This window comes from Ostrea edulis, chromosome 6, assembly GCF_947568905.1.
Source record: "Ostrea edulis chromosome 6, xbOstEdul1.1, whole genome shotgun sequence".
Taxonomy (NCBI): Eukaryota; Metazoa; Mollusca; class Bivalvia; order Ostreida; family Ostreidae; genus Ostrea; species Ostrea edulis.
In genome coordinates this window covers 44556143-44578750 of record NC_079169.1, presented here as the reverse complement: position 1 = coordinate 44578750, position 22608 = coordinate 44556143, and the positions used below count along the sequence as shown (strand labels likewise).

The following is a 22608-nucleotide window of genomic DNA, read 5'->3' as shown; positions in this document are numbered from 1 at the left end:
GACTTCCCTTCTCTGTTTCATTTTATTACCAAGGAAGACAGTATATACCGAGTTGATTTGATTTACAGTCTTCGGACTGTACACTTCCTCTCTTTTGAGATTGGTAGAAAATGCATGATGTGAAAATTTTCTTAATTTCCATTGGTTAAAATATCATTCTACCCAAGAGAGATATTTTTCTGTGATTTAACCTATGTATGAATTAACAATTTAACAATATATTACAAGGCATTTATATAATATCATTATTCAAAGAATGTATCTCTTTTTTGCACAAAACAGAAAAACTCGTTCTGTTTGTTTGTGAATTTTCTATTTGGTGGGGCTAATCACTACAAACAGTTTTTGTAATCACATAAAGCTAAGAATTACACAAAAATGATAAGACCTGTCCACAAAATGAAGTTCACTAGTTTTTTCTAACAGCATACAAGGTGTAATCCGCCCACCTGTTACTATGATTTAAGTAAACAAGTCTAAATTATGCATTTTAAAGATTTCAAGAAGTACAGGTGCAAGTAGACATATAAAGTGCTTTTAATGTACAATGATTGCAGTGCTACCATTTTTGTTTGTATGTCAGTGGCATTTGAAAACTATGCTGATCTTAAGAGGGAATAGGACAGTAACATTAGATTACAAATTATGTTGCTTTTGATAACTCTGACTGCAAATTCAGACTATTTGTATCAGGTAAACTTAAACAATTATTCTATAATAATTTTAGGACAAATTGTTCATTTCCTTACACTTTCCTGTTCACATCTTAATAACAATTATTCCTCTTTTCCATCAAACTTTATATTCCCGTATGTTATGATATAATATGTGCCCAAACTATTAACGTATTTTCAGGTTTTTATTCATGTTCATTTCTGACACAATACTACTTGTGCGAGAATATCTTTTATGCTCTCCATTTTTATAAGAATGCTTTGTTATTTTTCTTGGCAATTAACAATAGAATACATATTGTTGGTTGAAAATTGTCATTTATGAATGACGATTGAAGAATTTGACAACTTATTTACAACCCCTATAATAGGGAGATCCCCGAGTATCAAAACTACAACTCAGACAACCTTGACATTGGGATCTCCCTAATTTTTTATAAATATTATGAAAATTTGAGCGATTCAGACCTGTTTGTTTTGTTTCATCACTAGTCTTAAAACATTATATTCTAATAAACACACATAAATGTAAAGAAAATGGGACCCAGGATACTGCTTTTGTAAGGATATCCATTTCAGCACATTTCAATAATGAAAACAAAGAGATCATTCAACTTCAAGTTCACTTTAAAGTACGCAAGCTTCTTTTTAAATAAGAAACTATACTTGTTATTCATAAGGCACTTGAAGAAAGGATGACTATTAAAGTACTCAAGGCGAAGATGCAACGGGGTCGTAACTGCTGACTTTCATAACACTAGTAGTATTGAACCAGTCTTAGTGGAACAGAATGTTATGCTCTGAGTTAATTCTTGTGGCTGTCATCGTAGTTTTCCATCATTGTACAGGTAGGCTTTCCTGGTCAACAAAACATGGCAGATTTTGTATGTAATATGTACAAATCGATCTGAAAAAATGGTTGTAAAAAAAAGAATATATAAGAAAATTCTCAAAATCCTCTAAGGGACGTTTTTTCAAATCAACAACAAGGCTATGTTGTACGGAAGCCGATAGGTGCCAGGGTATAGAATTAATATTTATTTAACTGGCGGCCGCCACTTATTATATGAGTTATCTCCCTGTTGTTGCAAACCTTACCTTAAATAAATATTTATTCTATACCCTGGCACCTATCGGCTTCCGTAATGTTGCATGCATTTAGAGAAATTTAAATTTTGCACTTCGCTCCGGGCATCCACCGTACGTGCATGCTAATGGTGACTTTCAATTTATGGAGTATACCATGAAGATCGAAATTGCAGTCTACATTGTTCTGTGTTGTTAATGATAAGTGTATTTCATTTTCACATATCGGCCCTCAGTCAGTAAACCAATGTTGCCCGATCGTTATATTGAGAGCTCTTCGCTCAGTTCCGGTCTTCAAGCTATTTATGATAAGTAGGTGACTCCTATTGCTTTTCCAGGTCAGAATAACCAGTTCGTCTTCGTTACACAGTTTACTGCTATATACCGCGATTTTTTCAAGAGTTAACACATTCTGTCTTACCACATTCACCAGATTTTCTTCTTGACAAAGTTTTCTCCCATTAAACTACATTTACCAGGTTTTTATGCCGTAACACAATTACGATTCAATATTTTCCCAAAGGGGCTGTAACCAGCGATGTATATCCCTTTCTATTCATGTGTGGGTTGATGTGAAATCCAAGACTTCACCTGAGGTGTAAAGTGCCGAATAGGGATAGATACTGGAAGGGTCCCCGCTCCCATGATGAGGGATTCGGGTAGCCTCCACCGAGAAAAATTTGAAAAATAGACACACATTCAAGTGATTTTATGATATCAAAATATTATATATATATATATATATATATATATATATATATATATATATAACTGAGTGTACTATATCTTTATATTCTTGTCGTAGTACCACAGAGGGAAAATTATTTGTTTGTACTCAACAAAATTTTGATTTCTTTATTTATTAGGGTTTTTTTGGCTCGCAAATTTAAGACATCAGTGGTTGTTATTTAACCAGTGATTATAAATTCAATGTAAACATATTTTCGGTTACCGTGATCATCGTGACCACTTTACAAAATTGAGAAATTTTAACAACGTACAATTGAACCCTATCATAGTAGATGTGAAGGTACAAAGTGTTTAGTTTCCGTTTGATCATTGACTTTTGATCTGAAAAGCACTGTACTTAGATTTTGTACACAATAGATGATAGAAGGTATACTTTGGCTTATATACTGTATGACAGAATCACCTTAGTTTTCATTCTGTTGTCCTGATCTCGCGTTGCTGATTTAAAAAAAAAAAGAATTTGATGTAGATTTCTTGATAACTTTTGAACAATTTCACCTCAAATGACTTGACCAGTACACATCGGAATCAAAAGTAATTAGATATGGCACCCGAAAAGATCGGATCGTATAAGTAAAGAATACTTTTTGGCAATCGACGTCAAACGAAATAAAATTGATAGAAAAGACTTAAAACCATGTCCCCCATTTCAATCATATACATATTTGATTTTTACACCTTGAGAAAATGATGTGTAGGCTACATTTTCAAACACGCTCTTTCAAACTGATAACGAAGGAAATCCTTGTCAAAATTTTTAGAACTGCTAAAGAGAATTCGGAAGAATCAAGTGTTCCTTGGTCACCATGTCGTTATGGTGTAAAGTAGCTGGTTTACATCATATCTTAAAATAATAAGTTCGCCTCATATACACATATAATGATGAATAACCATTTAAATACTTCACTAGGCTATGAAGTAGGGCAATAAATGATCAAATCTACTGAGGTGTTCTTCAAGTTAATCACGTGGTTATTCATTTCTTGAATAAAGATAAGTGATAATTGTAAACCATGAATGTCAATGTTGGCGGGGAAAATATGCAGTCGATTACGCAATTTAAAATTTTGATAAATCATCCCTTATAATTTTACACCCATTGTTTGTATGGATTTGCCTAAAAAGAGTGAAAAATATAATAAGTCCTTTCCTAATACCTACCGGTAAACCGTCAGTCTATTCCTAATACCTACCAGTAAACTGTCAGTCTATTCCTAATACCTACCGGTAAACTGCCAGTCTATTCCTAATACATACCAGTAAACTGTCAGTCTATTCCTAATATCTACCGACAAGCCCAGTCTATTCCTAATATCTACCGATAAGCCCTCCGTCTATTCCTAATACCTACCGGTAAACTGTCAGTCTATTCCTAATATCTACCGGTAAGCCCTCAGTCTATTGTCTTGCAGCTAAGCCACTATTACTACTTGCGAATCGTCTGGATGTGCAACTTATTGATGCCGCATACAGTGCTAATTTCACCATTGTCCAAAATGGTCTGGAAGATGCGTCCGCCCTAGATTTCTGCTTTAAAGACAGATCAGTGTTCTGGACAGATGTTAGTCTGGCCAAGATCAAAAGGACGTGGATAGACAGACCAAAAAATAGCGAGGATATCATTGTATCAGGACTAGTGTCACCAGATGGTCTTGCTTGTGACTGGGTTGCGCGAAAATTGTATTGGGCAGACTCAGAAACGAATCGTATTGAAGTTAGTAACTTAAATGGAAGTTTTCGAAGTGTTTTGTTTTGGGAAGAATTGGACCAACCACGAGCCATTGCCTTGGATCCTCTCACTGGGTAAGTTGCCACCTTGTTTGTTCAATCTGAATTATCATAGCTAAATGTAAAGTTAAGCATCAGAATGAGAATATGCGATCTAAATGGAAGTACATGTACATGAAAGTGATTTCCATCGGACCACCCTGGGTTCAGAGCTTCTTTATAAAGTGGTATGTACTCATGATTTTATGTATATACTATATGTAGGAGTAATTTCGGTTTAATTAATTTCGCAGTGGATATGTAGGTTTAGACAATTAAACTTAGTTCAATCACTACGATTGAAAAGTACCACTATTTTATTATGTATTTTGCGATGTTTCAAGTAAATAGTGCTCTTTTATCGTAGATGGATGTTTTGGACAGACTGGGGAGGTGTACCAAAGATCGAGCGATCAGGGATGGACGGAGATCAGACAACACGCTCAACCATCATCGGTAGTAATATTCAGTGGCCAAACGGTCTAACCATCGACTACGCTGACAACAAAATCTACTGGGCTGACGCAAAGATTAATTACATCGCCAGCTGTGATTACGATGGAACAAATCGTAGAGAGGTGGTATCTGGGGAGCAGATGTTGTCACACCCCTTTGCATTAACACTGAGTGACAGGACTCTGTATTGGACAGACTGGCAGGATCGCTCAATCTTTTCCTGTGATAAAATAACGGGTAGTAACATTCGACCAGTGATGGAGGAGATCTACTCTCCTATGGATATCCATGTATTCAGCTCCAGCAGGCAGCCATTAAGTAAGCCTTTACCGTTTCTAGTTTGCAAAATTTTCCGTGCTGTTGTAATTACATGAGCGTTCAAAGAATTGTTTACAACAATACAGTTAAAATATACTACTCATATAGATCAGCTTTAGGTGAAGTGTCACAAATACCTATACATAGCGTTCAAGACCGTAAAAATAAGAATTTTTGTAATTGTGCCAACGTCATCCGCGACTCGGAACCGGCTATTTCATGGTGTGGCGAAGGAACATCACTACATGTACATGTTTTAAAAGTCCTTGGTGAAAAAGCTAAGATAGCGAACAGTGATAATCTCATAAATCCTTTAAAAAATACAAATTTTAGAGTAGGGCAAACATGGACCCCTGGAAACACCAGAGATGAGACCAAGTGTGTAGGAGGAGTAAGCATCCCCTGTCGATCGGTCACATCCGCCGTGATCCCTATGACTAGAGGAATATGTACATATATTGTTATCCGACCACACACCCCTAGTCCGGTATCTTGATCGGGTAAACGGAGTAATCCGCAGCCAGTCAGTATGTAAAGAACGATCCAACAATTGGTATGTCACACGCAAGACAGCATTCGACTTTTATTTATAAAATACAAACAAGATCGTTATAATGACCATGGAATTTGCTAATGCTGACTTTAAATGAAACCCCTGTAACATCATCACATTTGTCAGAAGCCTGTCTCTTTTTAAAAATTTATCATACGCAGAACATGATCTCGCGTATCGATTCAAATGAGAGACATAAATGCCATATACAGATAATATTAGTGTTATTGCTCAATGAATGGGGAGGGGGTCCTCTGTCGACCGGTCACACCCGCCGTGAGCCCTATGAATATGTACATATACTGTGAATGCGGAACTTCAGCATCTTTTTAATTTCAACTTCAGAGTTCTTGTGCGTGAAATCAAAATGTTGTTGAACAAAGTAATTTTCCTGGATGACTGATCACACGATATGAATATTTACTAGTTACAATTTTATTGACGACATACTTGTCTATGATTCATCGAGAACAAGGGGAATTTGTATGTTTTCATGTTGTTGATTTTGGTTTTGTAATTTCTTTATTGAAAGTTCTTTGGGATTTTTGAGAATCCATATTTGATTTACACCACTTCTCGCATATGTTGTAGCACAATACGTCTGGGGTTTCTCCGCAACAGATAATATTTTCGTGCGGCGTAAAGGTAGGGTCTAGAAGAATTTGGTCATTTGACCTGTTTGCAGCAAGCACCCTGATCACTCAGGTGGAATTTGTTTATTATAACAGCGCCCTCTATCTTACATTTACTAGTGTCATGAATGCCATTTCTAGTCATCATTTGAAAATTTTCTTTTTTGAAAAAAAGCTTACATATACATGTATACAGACGATTATATGTTTAATTCACTGTCATGTTTTAATGTTAGCTTTACATTCCATTATTTTCCTGTATTTCTGTCTTATTGAGAGATGATGGTATATTAAGTATTCTAGAATTAAGTTTAGTAATATTTGTAGGGCCAGGCAGACATCCATGTACAGTTAACAATGGCGGTTGTTCTCATCTCTGTCTGATATCCACCAAAGATCCGTTTTACACCTGTGCTTGTCCCACAGGTGTCAGGCTTTTGAGCAATACCGACTGTGCCGAAGGTAAGCAAAAATACACATGCAATGATCTTATGTAGTCTCGATCATTCAGACGTTTGTGTATACATGTTGTACTTCCCACAAACCTTTGAACATTTTCCATAGAAAAAAATTCCCCAGTTAACCGATCTAGTAAACCAAAAATTAAGGACATTGTTAAAAAAAAAGTGTTTGAATAGTGCATGATAAAAATCGTGAGTTTCTTGTATGAACTCAAATAACCGAAACTTTATCAGAATTATTTGAAAATACAAATGTATTGCATTTTAAATCAGGATCAACCCAGGTATCACATTCAACTTCATTGACAGTCACGCAAGGAAGAATACAGATCTTTTCCGGAAGAAAAATGTTCTAAACACTGAATCTTTCAGTGGAAAATTCATGCTACAACTTTCTAGAGTTCGATTCAAAGTAGTTTCTATGGGTTCAGGTATTACCTTTTTGAACTAGCCAATCAGCGTCTTTATCAGAATTTCCATAAGCCTCGTTTTAAATTAAATAAAACTGAACAAAGAGTTCAGACGCTGTTGGAGAGTGAACGTCAGGATGATCGATACTACAATCTTGTAATCATATCTTTTAGAAATTAATCTATATCAGTTTTCTTTAATTTACGTCGAAAAGCTTTACTTTATATAGCTTTAAAACTTCATAATCATGATAATGATGAAAAATTGTTCTGAAAGAGCAAACTATATTTACGTCATCATTTACTAGGCTGAATCTAGCAGCCACTAACCAGCATGATAGAAGGTAGCAGCCAATAAGAAAGTTCATCAAAGTACTGAGAGTACTCGTTTAGCAATCAAAACATAGAAACCACCTATTTTCACATATCACAATCTGATTCAGCGAGAAAAGAATATATATATATATATATATATTAGTCGTTGTGGCCGAGTGGACTTACGCACTGGTTTGACAATCTTGCTAGGCGGTGGGTGCCGTACGTCGCTGGTTCGACCCCGGGCTAGGGCGAAAATTTTCAGTACCTAGTTGTGATTATTTAGTGCTTTATATATATTACACCGTATAACGGGCTTTTTCCGCGGGTTTAAAATTTGGCGTTTTGTTGGCTCAAAGGTATGCTAATAATTTTAACAGAGTAAATTTTGGTGGACAGGGAAGAATTATCTCTCTTGCAAATACTGAAGTCGCAATTGGGTGCATATTTGACGAGTGAAAGTTTGGCGGAAATGTATCTAACCGCTAAAATAAGCCAAATTTATCACCATTATCACCACGCGGAAAAACCCCCGCTATACGATATATATATATATATATATATATATATATATATATATATATATATATATATACATATATATGGAGGACTCTATGAAAGGGGTTATGATGATTGATTTAAAATGATCTTTATTTAGGGTTCTATTGCATCATTTCTGAAGCAAAAGTGTTTAATTCAAAATTTCTCGATGCTAATGTAGCAACAAAATTCCCTGAAAAATACATCCTTTTAGGAGTATACAATTAGATACCGCTAGAAAGGTTATTATATTACCGTTTATTGGGCAAATATTTAGGCGTGGAAAAGCTGCTGCTGCTGGCCAGACGTAAAGACATCCGTAAAATCTCCCTGGACATGCCTGACCACACGGGTGTTGTACTTGCCTTGGAAGAGATCAAGCATGCCATCGCTATTGACTACGATCCGGTGGAGAAGCAGGTTTATTGGACAGACGATGGGTTGTATGTCATAAAAAGGGCCTACCTGAACGGGACAGGTGAGGAGAATGTGATTATATAAATATAATAAGCCTACATGGACGGGATATGTGAGAGAATGTGATTATATAAGCCACCAATGAGAAGTCCATGTGAAATGGAAATGAAAAAAAACCCACCACACACCAGAAAGCATATTACATATGTGTAATGATAATGCATGTAGTATTGATTATATTGTAACAAGAAGGGAGAAAATGCAACGGACCAGATCGGGATTCGAACCCGGGCCCCTAAAACTCTAGTCAGGTGCTCTACCAACTGAGCTAACTGGCCATCGGCGATCGAATTCGACTGACCGCTACATCCCCCTCCTTAAATGTCTTCACACCTTGAAGACACCATCCCAGGATCTTAATCCCCTGGCAGGCATTTTCACCTGTCAGTTCCAGGGGCTGGTCTACGGCACTAAATATAACAGAGAGAAAATGTTACGGACCAGACCGGGTTGAACCCGGGCCCCCTGAATCTCTAGTCAGGTGTTTTACTAACTGAGCTATCTATCTGGCCACCGGCGTTCGAACCCAACTGACCGCTACAATTCCTTTCTCGAGAAGGACGTTGAACAATATGCAATCAATCAATCCTTTCACACAAAGCTATTATTTACCAGAAGCGTTTCAAATGGCAGGTTTCTATGTTTAACTTAGTACAATGACCTTCAATGTTGTACTCGTAACATTCCTTTTGACAAACATTAAGACATCATAAACACAAAACGTGAAGTGGGTGTATAAGGATACAAATAGTTATTTTAAATATTCTAGGAAATTTGTAGATGTTTTATGGTTCTAAAAACGCAGGAGAAGAAGTAATCCACGCTGACTTAGATCAACCAGATGGTATAGCTGTAGACTGGTTCGCCAGGAACTTGCTTTGGACAGACGCAGGGTCTAACCGAATAGAAGTATCCAGACTCAATGGCACCTCTAGAATGGTTCTTATTTCTGAGGACCTGGATGAACCGCGAGCCATAGTACTTGATCCAGTAGCAGGGTTTGTATCCACCTTATTTTTTGCAAATGTTGCCTGCAAAATTACTTAAACTGTACGTAGGAAATTATACCAGACCTAGATTTGGATACGTAGCAAATGGATCCAGTGAAAGGTACAAAATTTAGTTGAAAAAGTCCTAGATTAATCGTATGTCCTTATCTATGTCTTCCCCAGCCCTAGATTAATCGTATGTCCTTATCTATGTCTTCCCCAGCCCTAGATTAATCGTATGTCCTTATCTATGTCTTCCCCAGCCCTAGATTAATCGTATGTCCTTATCTATGTCTTCCCCATCTATGTTTTCCTAGTCCAAAGTTCCTAGAGAGAAGAGAATTCTGTGTGAAGTTGTATTCCATATGTCGATAGATATAAATACTCGCAGAGAAACTGATTTTCACAATGAAATATTATGTGTGAAAAATAAAGTTCCCGTACTTCATTACATTTCCAAGTGAAATTATGTCTCCCACTTCCCAAATTGCCTTGCTTAACATAGGTAATACTATTGCCGATGACAGACGATTGAGATGAAGTAAATATTTAAAAATAATTAGCCTTGCAATTATACATGTAAAAGGGGCGATAGACGTCGATAAAAATCATTTGAAATTCCGCTTTTTACAGAAATATTTACCCTTGTCTCTTACGTATACGCTTGGCCAGAAATGTGAAATATACATATATGTAAGCACGATACTCCTGACGTACAACAATACTCCGTGTTTCAGCATAATTTAACGCCCAATGTTTCGGGACCAACTTCTAGCGGGGAAAACGTATTATATCGACACATTTTCTAGAAGCCATAAAACTATTACACAGACATAGGAGCTGGAGCATTGCACAAGCGTTGTAACTCCCAAAGACGATACTCTAACTGGTAAAACCATTCGGGGATTCCCTCTGTATCTCGATCAAGATTCCTTGGTACGAACCCATATGTGAACAGCTTCATCAAACTGGGCGATCTCATATCTGCTAATACAATGTCTCTCCTTTAAACAAATATTCACAGAAAGAGGCAACCCTTGACACTTGAAAACCACGTCGGGGGCTGGGCTTATGGATATCTGTTGACTGATCTCAAACCCGCCACACCGTCTCACTATGAAACTTTTCAGTTGAACAGGACATAGAAAGACGAGATTCAGAATTTCTTAATTAAATGGAAGAAAGAAGCATACCACCTTCTTAAGTCCACCAAGTGGATGAACATTAATTCCAAAGAATCTACAGCCAACAAAGACAGGGTGAAGTGTCACAATGTCATTTTGAACGGCGTTCAAGATATGAATGAGTAGTCTCGCTTTCCACGGGCTCTCTCTTCTCCCTCTCTCCTTTACACGTACATATTCTCGAGAACGAGAGTCTGGAGAAAGCGAGACTAATGAATGAGATGGTTGCTTCCTCATTACAAATTTTACTTGGAGACGGGAATAAGTATGTAAACAAAAGACAGCGAGGAAAAAATCTAAGCTCATGTAGTATATCTGTCACTTAAACAACGTTCCCTGCGTGATGTAAGACATAGAAGAAATGAGTTGCGGATGAAATGCCGCAGCAGAAGGCCGTTCAATGAACCATCAATATGCACAACATCCATCAGAGAATGTGTGGGATGAGAACGATTCCGATTGAAACAAGACATATAGCTCGACAGCCTGATCAGATGAGAGGGAAGAGCAAAATGAAAACACAGATGATGAAATGCAGACGTTAAAGGTGAGGAAAGGAGATCAAAGAAAATGCTTCGTCAAACCTCCGAGATTCAGTTCAAAGCAGAAAAGATACTGTCACTATATAACGATACGTGTTTATGAGACACTGTAATTTGGTTGTCGTCATTCAAAAACAGGATATATTCTTTAATTGACGGATAATCTTGTTTATGTTACGATGGTGCATGTATTAAAAACTTTGTTTAGTCATACAACATGTAACTAAATCGACGAGGAAATCAGTAAAAGTTATGAAATCGTACGAATTAGTCTAACTGTCAATTGGTGTTGGGTGCGTTGGAATGCGATCGACTATACCGTAAAATATACCGAGACATAATAACGGACGTGACTTGAAAGTCGCTATTAATCTAACCAATTAATTTCATAGAGAAACTGGCATAAATAAATTTCCCTATCGAAGTGTACATGTCTCGGACTTTTGGTAAAAACTGTACGTCTAACATTGAACTGAAGAAGAAAGCCTGGTTTTACCTGCACATATTGGGGAACAGCAGTGTAGATTATCTATCAAATTGTCACTACGTTGGTTTATTTTGGTGGTGGTAGTGTTATGTATCACTACGATGGTTTATTTTGTTGGTGGTAGTACAGTGGTTATGTATCACTACGTTGGTTTATTTTGGTGGTGGTAGTGTTATGTATCACTACGATGGTTTATTTTGGTGGTGGTAGTCTTATGTATCACTACGATGGTTTATTTTGGTGGTGGTAGTCTTATGTATCACTACGTTGGTTTATTTTGGTGGTGGTAGTCCAGTGGTTATGTATCACTACGTTGGTTTATTTTGGTGGTGGTAGTAGTCTCGTGGTTATGTATCACTACGTTGGTTTGTTTTGGTGGTGGTAGTCTCGTGGTTATGTACCACTACGTTGGTTTATTTTGGTGGTGGTTGTCCAGTGGTTATGTACCACTACGTTGGTTTATTGTGGTGGTGGTTGTCCAGTGGTTATGTATCACTACGTTGGTTTATTTCGGTGGTGGTAGTCTCGTGATTATGTACCACTACGTTGGTTTATTGTGGTGGTGGTTGTCCAGTGGTTATGTATCACTATGTTGGTTTATTTTGGTGGTGGTAGTCTCGTGGTTATGTACCACTACGTTGGTTTATTGTGGTGGTGGTTGTCCAGTGGTTATGTATCACTACGTTGGTTTGTTTTGGTGGTGGTTGTCCAGTGGTTATGTATCACTACGTTGGTTTGTTTTGGTGGTGGTAGTGTTATGTATCACTACGTTGGTTTATTGTGGTGGTGGTAGTCCAGTGGTTATGTGCCACTATGTTGGTTTGTTTTGGTGGTGGTAGTCCAGTGGTTATGTACCACTACGTTGGGTTATTTTGGTGGTGATAGTCTCGTGGTTATGTACCACCTACGTTGGTTTATTTTGGTGGTGGTAGTCCAGTGATTATGTATCACTATGTTGGTCGTGGTAATCTCGTGGTTATGTATCACTACGTTGGTTTATTGTGGTGGTGGTAGTCCAGTGGTTATGTATCACTACGTTGGTTTGTTTTAGTGGTGGTTGTCCAGTGGTTATGTATCACTACGTTGGTTTGTTTTGGTGGTGGTTGTCCAGTGGTTATGTATCACTACGTTGGTTTGTTTTGGTGGTGGTAGTCTTATGTATCACTACGATGGTTTATTTTGGTGGTGGTAGTCTCGTTGTTATGTATCACTACGTTGGTTTGTTTTGGTGGTGGTTGTCCAGTGGTTATGTATCACTACGTTGGTTTGTTTTGGTGGTGGTAGTCTCGTGGTTATGTATCACTACGTTGATTTATTTTGGTGGTGGTAATCTCGTGATTATGTATCACTACGTTGGTTTGTTTTGGTGGTAGTAGTACAGTGGTTATGTATCACTACGATGGTTTATTTTGGTGGTGGTAGTTTCGTGATTAGGACACTCGCTTCTAAACCTGGAGACCCGGGTTCGATTCGAACGCCACGTGAGACTCAAGGCATTTAGCATATAGGTAGTGATTATTCCTTCGCCAAGTACCTTGCATGAAAGGTCTTTTGAATATGACCTAATCAGAAATGAAGGTTTCGCACGGTAGGCGTAGGCACGATTAAGAACCCTCACTGCAACGGCCCTGATTTCTCAACATAAGTGAAACATTCTTAAATGGGACGTAAAACAATGTACAGACAAATGAATGATTTTTTTATATTCTTATATGAAAATTTTAATAAAATAATATATGTTATATATTATATATATATATATATATATATATATATATACACTGCCCGGTGAAGGATATTAGGTCCCGTTAAAGAGGCATGGACATGATTTGTTCGTTTAAAGCAGATTTTTAGATTTACAAGTTAATTCTGAACATAATTCAATAGTTTCTAGTGTTTAGCACATCTTATATTGTTTTAAACGTGCTATTTTCTATCAGGCAATCTATATGTAAACAAAAACATAACACGAGCCTTGTTTACATAACAAAGAATTGTGAGTGCTGTATCTCACTTGTAACTCAAAAACTGACATTCAAATTTTGGTTTACAAGTACAAATACATTAGTTAAGCACTGTAAACAATAAAAATGGAAAAATAAAATTTTCAGCTCAACCATGCCCCTTTAAGACAGTTCTAGTTTCAATAATTGGAATATCTTAATAAATCATATCAAATTTCAACAGTCTCGTTTAAAGTCAGCATTTCGCAAATGATTAAGACATTGATCTCACGGCGGGTGTGACCGGCCGACAGGGGATGCTTGCTCCTCCTGGGCACCTGATCCCACCTCTGGTATGCCCAAGGGTCCGTGTTTGCCCAACTCTCTATTTTATATTCCTTGTGGGAGTTAAGAGATTGATTACAGTTCGATATGTTCGCCTTTCAAATTGAACATTTTTCTTACTTGTGAAGTATTGCCATGATAATGCAATGGTCATTCTACAGTATAATCAATCAAGAAAAGTCGAACGGTTCATTCCTCAGTGTAATCAATCAAGAAAAGTCGAACGGTTCATTCCTCAGTATAATCAATCAAGAAAAGTCGAACGGTTCATTCCTCAGTGTAATCAATCAAGAAAAGTCGAACGGTTCATTCCTCAGTATAATCAATCAAGAAAAGACGAACGGTTCATTCCTCAGTATAATCAATCAAGAAAAGACGAACGGTTCATTCCTCAGTATAATCAATCAAGAAAAGACGAACGGTATTTGTTTAAAGTGTTCTTTCATCAGCAGGTTAATACTTTCATCTGCTTACCTAAGTTCGAATAAGTTTGATAAAAGGTACATGTATCAGCTGAAGCGCATATTTGATGCATGCTTTGGACTTCTGTTACGGGGGGCGGGGGGGGGGGGGGGGGGGGCTTGGCTTGATAGTGTTCTGTGTGAAAAGAATATTTGTTACAACAGGTTGATGTACTGGAGTGACTGGGGAGAGGTACCCAAGATAGAAGTGGCTAACCTAGATGGAAGTAGCCGACAGATCTTGGTCAACTCATCACTGGGCTGGCCTAATGGACTGGCCATCGATGTAGCCGCCAACCCCAAGAAACTTTACTGGGGGGATGCTAAATACGACAGAATAGAGGTGGCTAACGTAGACGGATCTAACAGAGAAATTCTGGTGGGCGAACGGCAAAGGATTCCACATCTGTTTGGATTCAGTTTGCTAGGTACAAATACACTGTTAGTAATGTGGTCATGTTGAATATAATTATGTTTATATCAATATATGATTAATCATGTAACAAAAAAGGCAATGTGGATTTTGAAAAAAAAATGTTTTCAATGTTTTTAAAACCATTTTTCAATTTAGTGCACGATATCTGTCCCACACGTTTTGTTCACTATTTTTTATACTGTTAAATCATTATAATTATTGTAACGTGTTTTGTCCTGGGTTCTCGGGGATGATAATATAATTTTCCTCTAACTCTGCCTGAGTTGATAATGACTGGTATGATAATTTTTCTCTAATTGGGTAATACTTCACTCATTTATAATCAATGAAAATAAAGTACGAGGTTGGCTTTCTTATTTCACCGTGTGTCTGTACCCGGTTCCTATTGAGAGTGAAGCACTTGGTGTCTCAATCTTCTTCAGATTTACTAAAAAGCGCCTCATCTCAATTCTCTGGGTTTCTGCTTTACCCTACCTCTGATTTCTTCTTTCTATCTTTTCTTCTTTCTATCCAAGCTTCTCCGCTACAGTTCACTTCTATCTCTCCCAGATTATGCAGTGCAGCAGTTTATATACCCTTGGATTAGTCCACTCCAAGGGAAGAGAGGTCGTTCCTTTATTCCCTCATAAATCAATTTCATTAGAACGTTTCTCTTTATAGGATATTATCATTACAATATAACGAAATACTTGCAACGAAGTTTTTGAGATATACATGTATGTATTCGAATCATCGATCCTGTCCCTCCGTCTGTCTGTATGTCCGTCCCTCTGTATGTCTGTAGACACATTAGGGGGACAGCATTGAAGTACATTCAATCACGCCCTTTCGCACGTGGAATTACGGTAACCAAGCTCATATGACACACCTCCGGAGGCTTCATCTCTCATGGTACGGAAGCTGCATCTGACCTACATTGTGTACTTCTGTACAATGTCACATGTTGTTCACTGTCTCCACCTTCTTGGTAGTGGCCTACAAACTAAACAATTTTATATAGCATGTGTATGTGTTTCATCCAATACATGGTTCACATACGCATCTGACCCACATTTTGTACTTCATTGGGTACCTGTAACACTCGCGCTTCAGTGTTTTATTTTGTACTTCATTGGGTACCTGTAACACTCGCGCTTCAGTGTTTTATTTTGTACTTCATTGGGTACCTGTAACACTCGCGCTTCAGTGTTTTATTTTGTACTTCATTGGGTACCTGTAACACTCGCGCTTCAGTGTTTTATTTTGTACTTCATTGGGTACCTGTAACACTCGCGCTTCAGTGTTTTATTTTGTACTTCATTGGGTACCTGTAACACTCGCGCTTCAGTGTTTTATTTTGTACTTCATTGGGTACCTGTAACACTCGCGCTTCAGTGTTTTGCGTCTCAGGTCCGATCTACCTTTATTGGGAGTAGAATACAAACAAAACTTGATCTAACTTGATTTTTGTTTCGGTTATATTTGTTCAGGATAGCATTTAGATTTTTTTCCAGCTCACAAGTAGTATATATATATATATATAGTGTGTCGCTCATAGTTACCAGTCCCGCTACAATATTTCCAGTTTTGGTTTAACTTACAATTTTCAATTGTTATAATTATGAATGATTGCCTAATATATCCACATAACCAGTCGCGGTAGCCTAATATATCCAAATAACTGTCGCAGTAGCCTAGAGCTTGCCTAATATATCCACATGAACTGTCGCGGTAGTCTAGAGCTTGCCTAATATATCCACATGAGCTGTTGCGGTAGCCTAGTTGATATGGCGCTCGCTTTGTAACCTAGAGTCCCGGGTACGATTCTCCATTTAGATACCGGGTTAAAGTTAAGATATTTATCAAAGATTTCGGAAATTCTGAAAATAACTAAGGGGAATCACTCAAGGAAATGATGACTATGCAACATTATATTTTGTAAGTTTATTGGTGATGATTGGCCATGGTCGCTTATAAATGTGGGAGCCAGGCATCAATTCTTGCCTTACAGGGCATCCGTAAAAACAAGCAAAATGTTTAGCCCTGGGAACAGATGCTCAGATGCTTACTCACCTAGTCCATAATAGAAAATTCAAAATGTTAGTTCATGTAAAGTTAACATAGAAGCGCCACTGGTAAGCCAGAATGCCGCCAACACGGGGGATATGGGGGGATGGTGATTTTTTTCCCGATGAATGTGACGAAAGCGCAATATGACGTCATGGGATACTTGAGGGCAGTACTAAAACCCGGGAACCACCAGCTGTTATCGTTAATGTAGCAGGACGGGTGAAGACGAGTGGATACAAAATTAAATAATCTGATAAGTGGGTAGGATCATGAACATACAGTAAATCGATACTTTTTCCCTTTGTTAAATGGATTTAACCCCGTCCGGCAGTCACAAGCCTTTCGAATATGACCCCCACAACGGTAGGTGTTGGAATGTTGAAGAACCAATCCTAAGCGCACTACATAGGTAAAAATGTGTGGCACTTGTCTTTAGCTCTATATCAGTGGAAAATCCGCGACATACAAACAAAACAATAACCGCGTCTCACATTAAACCTCCCAAGGAAATAGAGAATCAATGTCTTAATATTCAGCGAACAATTGTAATAAAGGACCCTGCAGGACTCGATCTGTTTTAAAATGCTGTGTACTATTTTCATGTAAATCTGTTATATTAGAAGACTGTCTTTTCTGTCATTTTTACAGGAGATTACATATATTTTACTGATTGGCAAAAACGGAGAATAGAAATGGTCAACAAACACAATGGCACAGACAGAAAGGTCGTAGTGGACAAAATAACTGACCTGATGGGATTAAAAGCTATAAATACACTTCAATCGGGTATGTTTATTCAGTTGTATGCAGCGAAACACATTCATGTAGAAAAAAGTTTTAGATTAATATTTTCTTTACCAAGTCAAAAAACAAAGAACACGTTAACTAATCAGTATCCTTAGGCGGTCTGTTAACTCGTTCTAATGACGGCTTATAATGAGTCTTTCGTATCTGGAGGTGTAAAGCTATATAACTAGTGATGAAGTTTGATGAAAAATAATATATAAAAATTATAAAATAACAAATCGAAAAACAAATCAATCCAATCTGGCATTAGAGTATAGTAAATATGTGGAAAAATATTTAGGGGACTAAGTAAGGATATTATAAATAATAATGAATAAATTAAAAAGAAATTGACTGCTAATAATGATGCCGTAACAAGCAGACGACAAAAACGAAAGTGTAAAACAAATACTGAGTAATAACTAGGGGAAGCTACTAAATCTAACTAAATACACTACACGTAATTCCTCATTTCACGTATATTGTGTAACATATATACGTTATTGTATAGTTACAGGTAGCAATCCGTGCACCCGTTACAATGGTGGCTGTAGTCATCTCTGTCTGTACACATCGGATAATGGTGTCGTGTGTGCTTGTCCAGTGGAACTAGAACTTACCAGTGATGGAAATACCTGCATCCCAACTTCTCTTCTATTTACCAGTCAGAACCGTATTAATCGCGTATCCTTGGATACCAGTCACAATGTCACAACTATCCCGATCGAAGGAGTCAAAGCCTTAGCTATTGCTTTCCATGTCGCAGACAGCAAAATATATTGGATAGATGGAGACAGAAGGGTTTAATTATAGAAATATAAATAGTTTCAATTAACAACGCTTTTTGTATGTAATGTAAATGTATATTAATTAATATTAGAACATGGAGCATTTCATTAATTGATTAATATAATTCACGTTTACAGCAAATAGTAGGAGCTTTCTTCAACGGCAGTGCGCCGGACGCCATTGTTTGGTGTGGACTTGCAGACCCACAGAATATAGCTGTCGATTGGATGGCGAGGAACATATACTGGATTGATGCAGGAAAGGAACCACGGATTGAGGTGGCTCGCTTAGATGGCTCGTCTCGCCGCGTCATCATCTGGAAAGATTTAGAATCCCCAAGGGCATTGGCCGTTGATCCCTTGAATGGGTACAAAAATTGCAGTTACCGGTATTTGAAGCTGGCATCTATCAGAATTAGTACAATAAATTGGTTCTTTAACTTCAGGTATCTCTACTGGACGGACTGGAGCACACAGAGACTAGAGCGGGCCGCCCTGGATGGAACCATGAGAAAGACCATTAGAACTGAGATTGGACAAGTCTATGGACTGACTATTGACTATGGAGAGAAGAGGTTGTACTGGACAAGCATAGACAAAAAAGTTATTGCATCCTCCGATTTGAACGGTGTGTAAAAACTTAAGCTTATTAAACTGAACAAACTTATGCCTACCTATGGTCGAACTTCCTGTAGCGACCATTCTTTATCACACCGTTGGTATGTTAATTGGTCCCCCTGTCTTAACTCAAATAGATAGATCAAATTGTACTAGCTATATAACAGTTCTATAAAACGTGTCCTATCATATCTGGTATATCCAAGGGTCCGTGACTGCCCAACTCTTAAGTATTCCTTATAGGAGTTATGCGATTGATCACTGTTCATTATCTTCACCTGTTCATCAGTCAGACATTCTACTTGTCTGTAAACTTTACGCTTTTTGGACTTCTTCTCTAGAAATAATATGTCCGACTATTTGTGGTATGAAAAGTCCCCTTGTATCCATGCTAATTTTAGCATTCTGATCAAAAGAAGAGTTTTCATATTTGTACTAAAATTCAATACAGTGATATGAAATTTTTTTAAATCCCTCAAATCTTCCCAATAACTATCTTGAAATTGACATATTTTGCGTATTTGTAATAGATGAACATTGTGATAAAGACGTTTTTCTCCCGGATTTTTCCGCATGTCCAGACCTTTAGCTACTAAAATGTTTGAGACATGAGGCTATCTTTCACGTTTTCTCCAGTCAAACTTAGTATTGTTTGAACTGATCTAAACACAAAACAGATCAAAAGATGTATCCCATCTGTATCAACTTGGGACGTCGAAATTGTACCATCCCTCCCATGGTTTGTCCAGTATTTTTTACATTGTTTTATATGGTTCAATTGAATCAGACCGAAAAATGTTTCTATAAGCAAACGATTCTCTCTAGAAATAGAATATGATGCAGGCCAAAAGAAAGAAGGAACTTCCTCGTTTCTTTGATTTGTTTTCCACACTTTACTATAAAGTCTGTCTGATTTGCAAATGCAGATGTAGCCTTATCGAATAGTATTTGTGTTCATTAAGGCAAGTACATACTTTTACCTAGTCACCGCTTTAACTACAACTAATCCTAACTGGGCAAAATATAGTTCATAGTACCCTTGAGGTTTGCTCAAATACGCCTTTTTTTTTTTTTACCAGACAGAACATTATATTCTCAAATCAAACTGTATTACATCTTAAGTGCGCAATATGAACATTTTCAGTTAATAATTGTAGGACAACACATGAAATTAGTCATCACAGACCAGGTTTCACAGCCCACCGGAATAACGCTATATCGCAACTTTCTGTTGTGGGCGGATAGTGACAGACAGACCATAGAACTGGCCAATAAGTCCTCGGGCACCAACCGCACCACCATTCAAACCAGCATAGACGGTGTGGGAGACATCCTGGTCTTCCATTCCTCCAGACAGCCAGGTTTAAAAAAAATCTTCTAATTCTAAGAGGTCCGAAAATACTGGTAGATTCCCTGTGTAGGGGGCTGCAGCAAATCACCAAAACTGTGCCTTTCACCACTGAATAAAGAACCTTTTCTGAATTCATGTTATATCTATACTTCAAGCAACCCATGACTTAGCTTTAACGTCCTCCATATATTAGGAGTCTGAAAGGAAAGTAACATGAAGTTTTTGTTTTGAAGGAAGTAACAACTGTAGGAACAATAACGGCGGCTGTTCCCATTTGTGTCTGGCCCACCCCGTCAACCATTCCTCTGGAACTACTCATCACTGTGCATGTCCCACTCACTTTCGACTTAACTGGGACAACAAGACATGTTCAGGTAAGTTCTGTTAGAGGGAAAATGCATCTTTCTACACGACGTCCAATTAATATACTAATGGAACATTTTTTATGAATGATTTTGCAATCCATCAGTTTGTCTCTTTGCCACTTAGTCCGTCTGAAACTTTAACCTTGGTGGTCACAACTTTTTAACTTCGCTAGATACACACTACATGCTTGATGAATTGATTGAAAGCTTCTCTGACTTTTGAGTACTAAAATTCCTAGTCATCATCAAGGTGAAGGTCAAATTGCCACATTTGATTATGACTACACTTGAGGTCTTTCTGTTTCACAAATGCATCATTAGAGTGAATAGCACTAGTCTGTTTTTACTTTCAGCTCCCAATACGTTTCTGTTGTTCAGTCAGAAGAACTCCATCAGTCGTCTGGTGATTAACAATGATGATTTCGACCCTGACACTCCAGAGGTGGTTCTTCCCATACCACAGCTGAAGAACATCAAAGCTCTCAGTTACGACCCAGTCAAACATTTTCTTTACTGGATTGAGGGCAAAAATATGGTGATCAAAAAGGCTGCCAATAATGGAACCCAAGTATGTACATATGTAGCATACAATTTGTAGACTGGAGAATTACTTATTTTCATAGAGTCAAATTTCTATGGTTTTGAAAAAAGGTTTCTGGTTTGGTGTGTTTATTTCATAGCTGAAAGAAAAGGTTTCTGGTTTGGGGTGTTTATTTCATAGCTGAAAAGGTTTCTGGTTTGGGGTGTTTATTTCATAGCTGAAGAAAAGGTTTCTGGTTTGGGGTGTTTATTTCATAGCTGAAGAAAAGGTTTCTGGTTTGGGGTATTTATTTCATAGCTGAAGAAAAGGAAGTGTTGCCTGTCTTTGTACTCACTGGAAATCAAGAAATTTTCACAAAACTTTAAATACACAAGAAATTTTCAAAAATGTTGATGTTATATTAACATGAGCGACAGAAAATATTGCAAGAATTTTTGAAATGTTTATGAGTTCGTGCTGGAGAAATTAAGCAAAAATAAAACCTTTCCAAGTAAAACTCGATCTTCAGTATTCAGATTCAAGTGTCATGGAAGATAGAAATTCATGTAATATTTTCATGCCACAAAGTCAATGAAATTTAGACCTCTTGAACAATTTGTGATGTTACAGGAAATACAGGGTTTATCAGCAGAAGTTTCTTTGTTCTTTTTATGTAATTCAACTCTAATGCAATGTATACATTGCAGGTCTCAATAGTTGTGTCCAATCCAGCATCAGAGCACCGACCTTTTGACATTGCTGTGGACCCGTACTCTCGTGTTCTGTACTGGACCTGTGCTAAGAAGAACACTATCAATATCACTGGTCTGGATGGCACTCCAGTAGGGGTCATTGTAGAAGGGGATAATATTGTACCCAGATACATAGCCCTCAATCCACTGGCAGGGTAAATGTGAACAGATAGAAAAACATCTTTTACTCAAATGACTATTGTATGATATATACTAGCGGGAAAAAGAAACTGCATTACAACGAATTACAAAAGACTGGTTGAGTTTTAAATTGCCTGTTGGATTGATCAATAGACTTTACAGTTTGGTCAGCAAAGAATCACATTTGGTCTGAATTTAGGTCACAAAGTTACTCAAGCGTAGATTGCTTTAACAGGTAAATCTGAGTTGATTTCAGTGTCTTTTGCAGCTATTACCCTATTTTTTTAAAGTGAACATCAATAAAGTCAAATTTGATTATATTTCTCTCTCAGATATACATTTAATTACTTTAACATGTTTAAATGAAAAAATAGATGCTCTCTCTCTCTCTCTCAAATTTGAAACATTAATT

General features: G+C 37.4%; 1 protein-coding gene across 1 annotated transcript in view; it reads left to right on the top strand.

Moving 5' to 3' along the window:
- The first annotated feature begins 1371 nt into the window (after positions 1-1371).
- Positions 1372-22608, top strand: part of LOC125648328 (low-density lipoprotein receptor-related protein 6-like) — a 79195-nt gene continuing 57958 nt past the window's right edge. The window contains exons 1-15 of the mRNA XM_056141911.1: positions 1372-1522; positions 3923-4313; positions 4645-5051; positions 6564-6698; positions 8240-8440; positions 9245-9437; positions 14556-14818; positions 17524-17661; positions 18173-18462; positions 18588-18817; positions 18896-19077; positions 20225-20428; positions 20652-20792; positions 21137-21351; positions 22011-22210. Of these exons, the coding sequence (XP_055997886.1) occupies positions 1465-1522; positions 3923-4313; positions 4645-5051; positions 6564-6698; positions 8240-8440; positions 9245-9437; positions 14556-14818; positions 17524-17661; positions 18173-18462; positions 18588-18817; positions 18896-19077; positions 20225-20428; positions 20652-20792; positions 21137-21351; positions 22011-22210 (3248 nt within the window). The 5' untranslated portion in view covers positions 1372-1464. The remainder of the gene's footprint in view (positions 1523-3922; positions 4314-4644; positions 5052-6563; positions 6699-8239; positions 8441-9244; positions 9438-14555; positions 14819-17523; positions 17662-18172; positions 18463-18587; positions 18818-18895; positions 19078-20224; positions 20429-20651; positions 20793-21136; positions 21352-22010; positions 22211-22608) is intronic.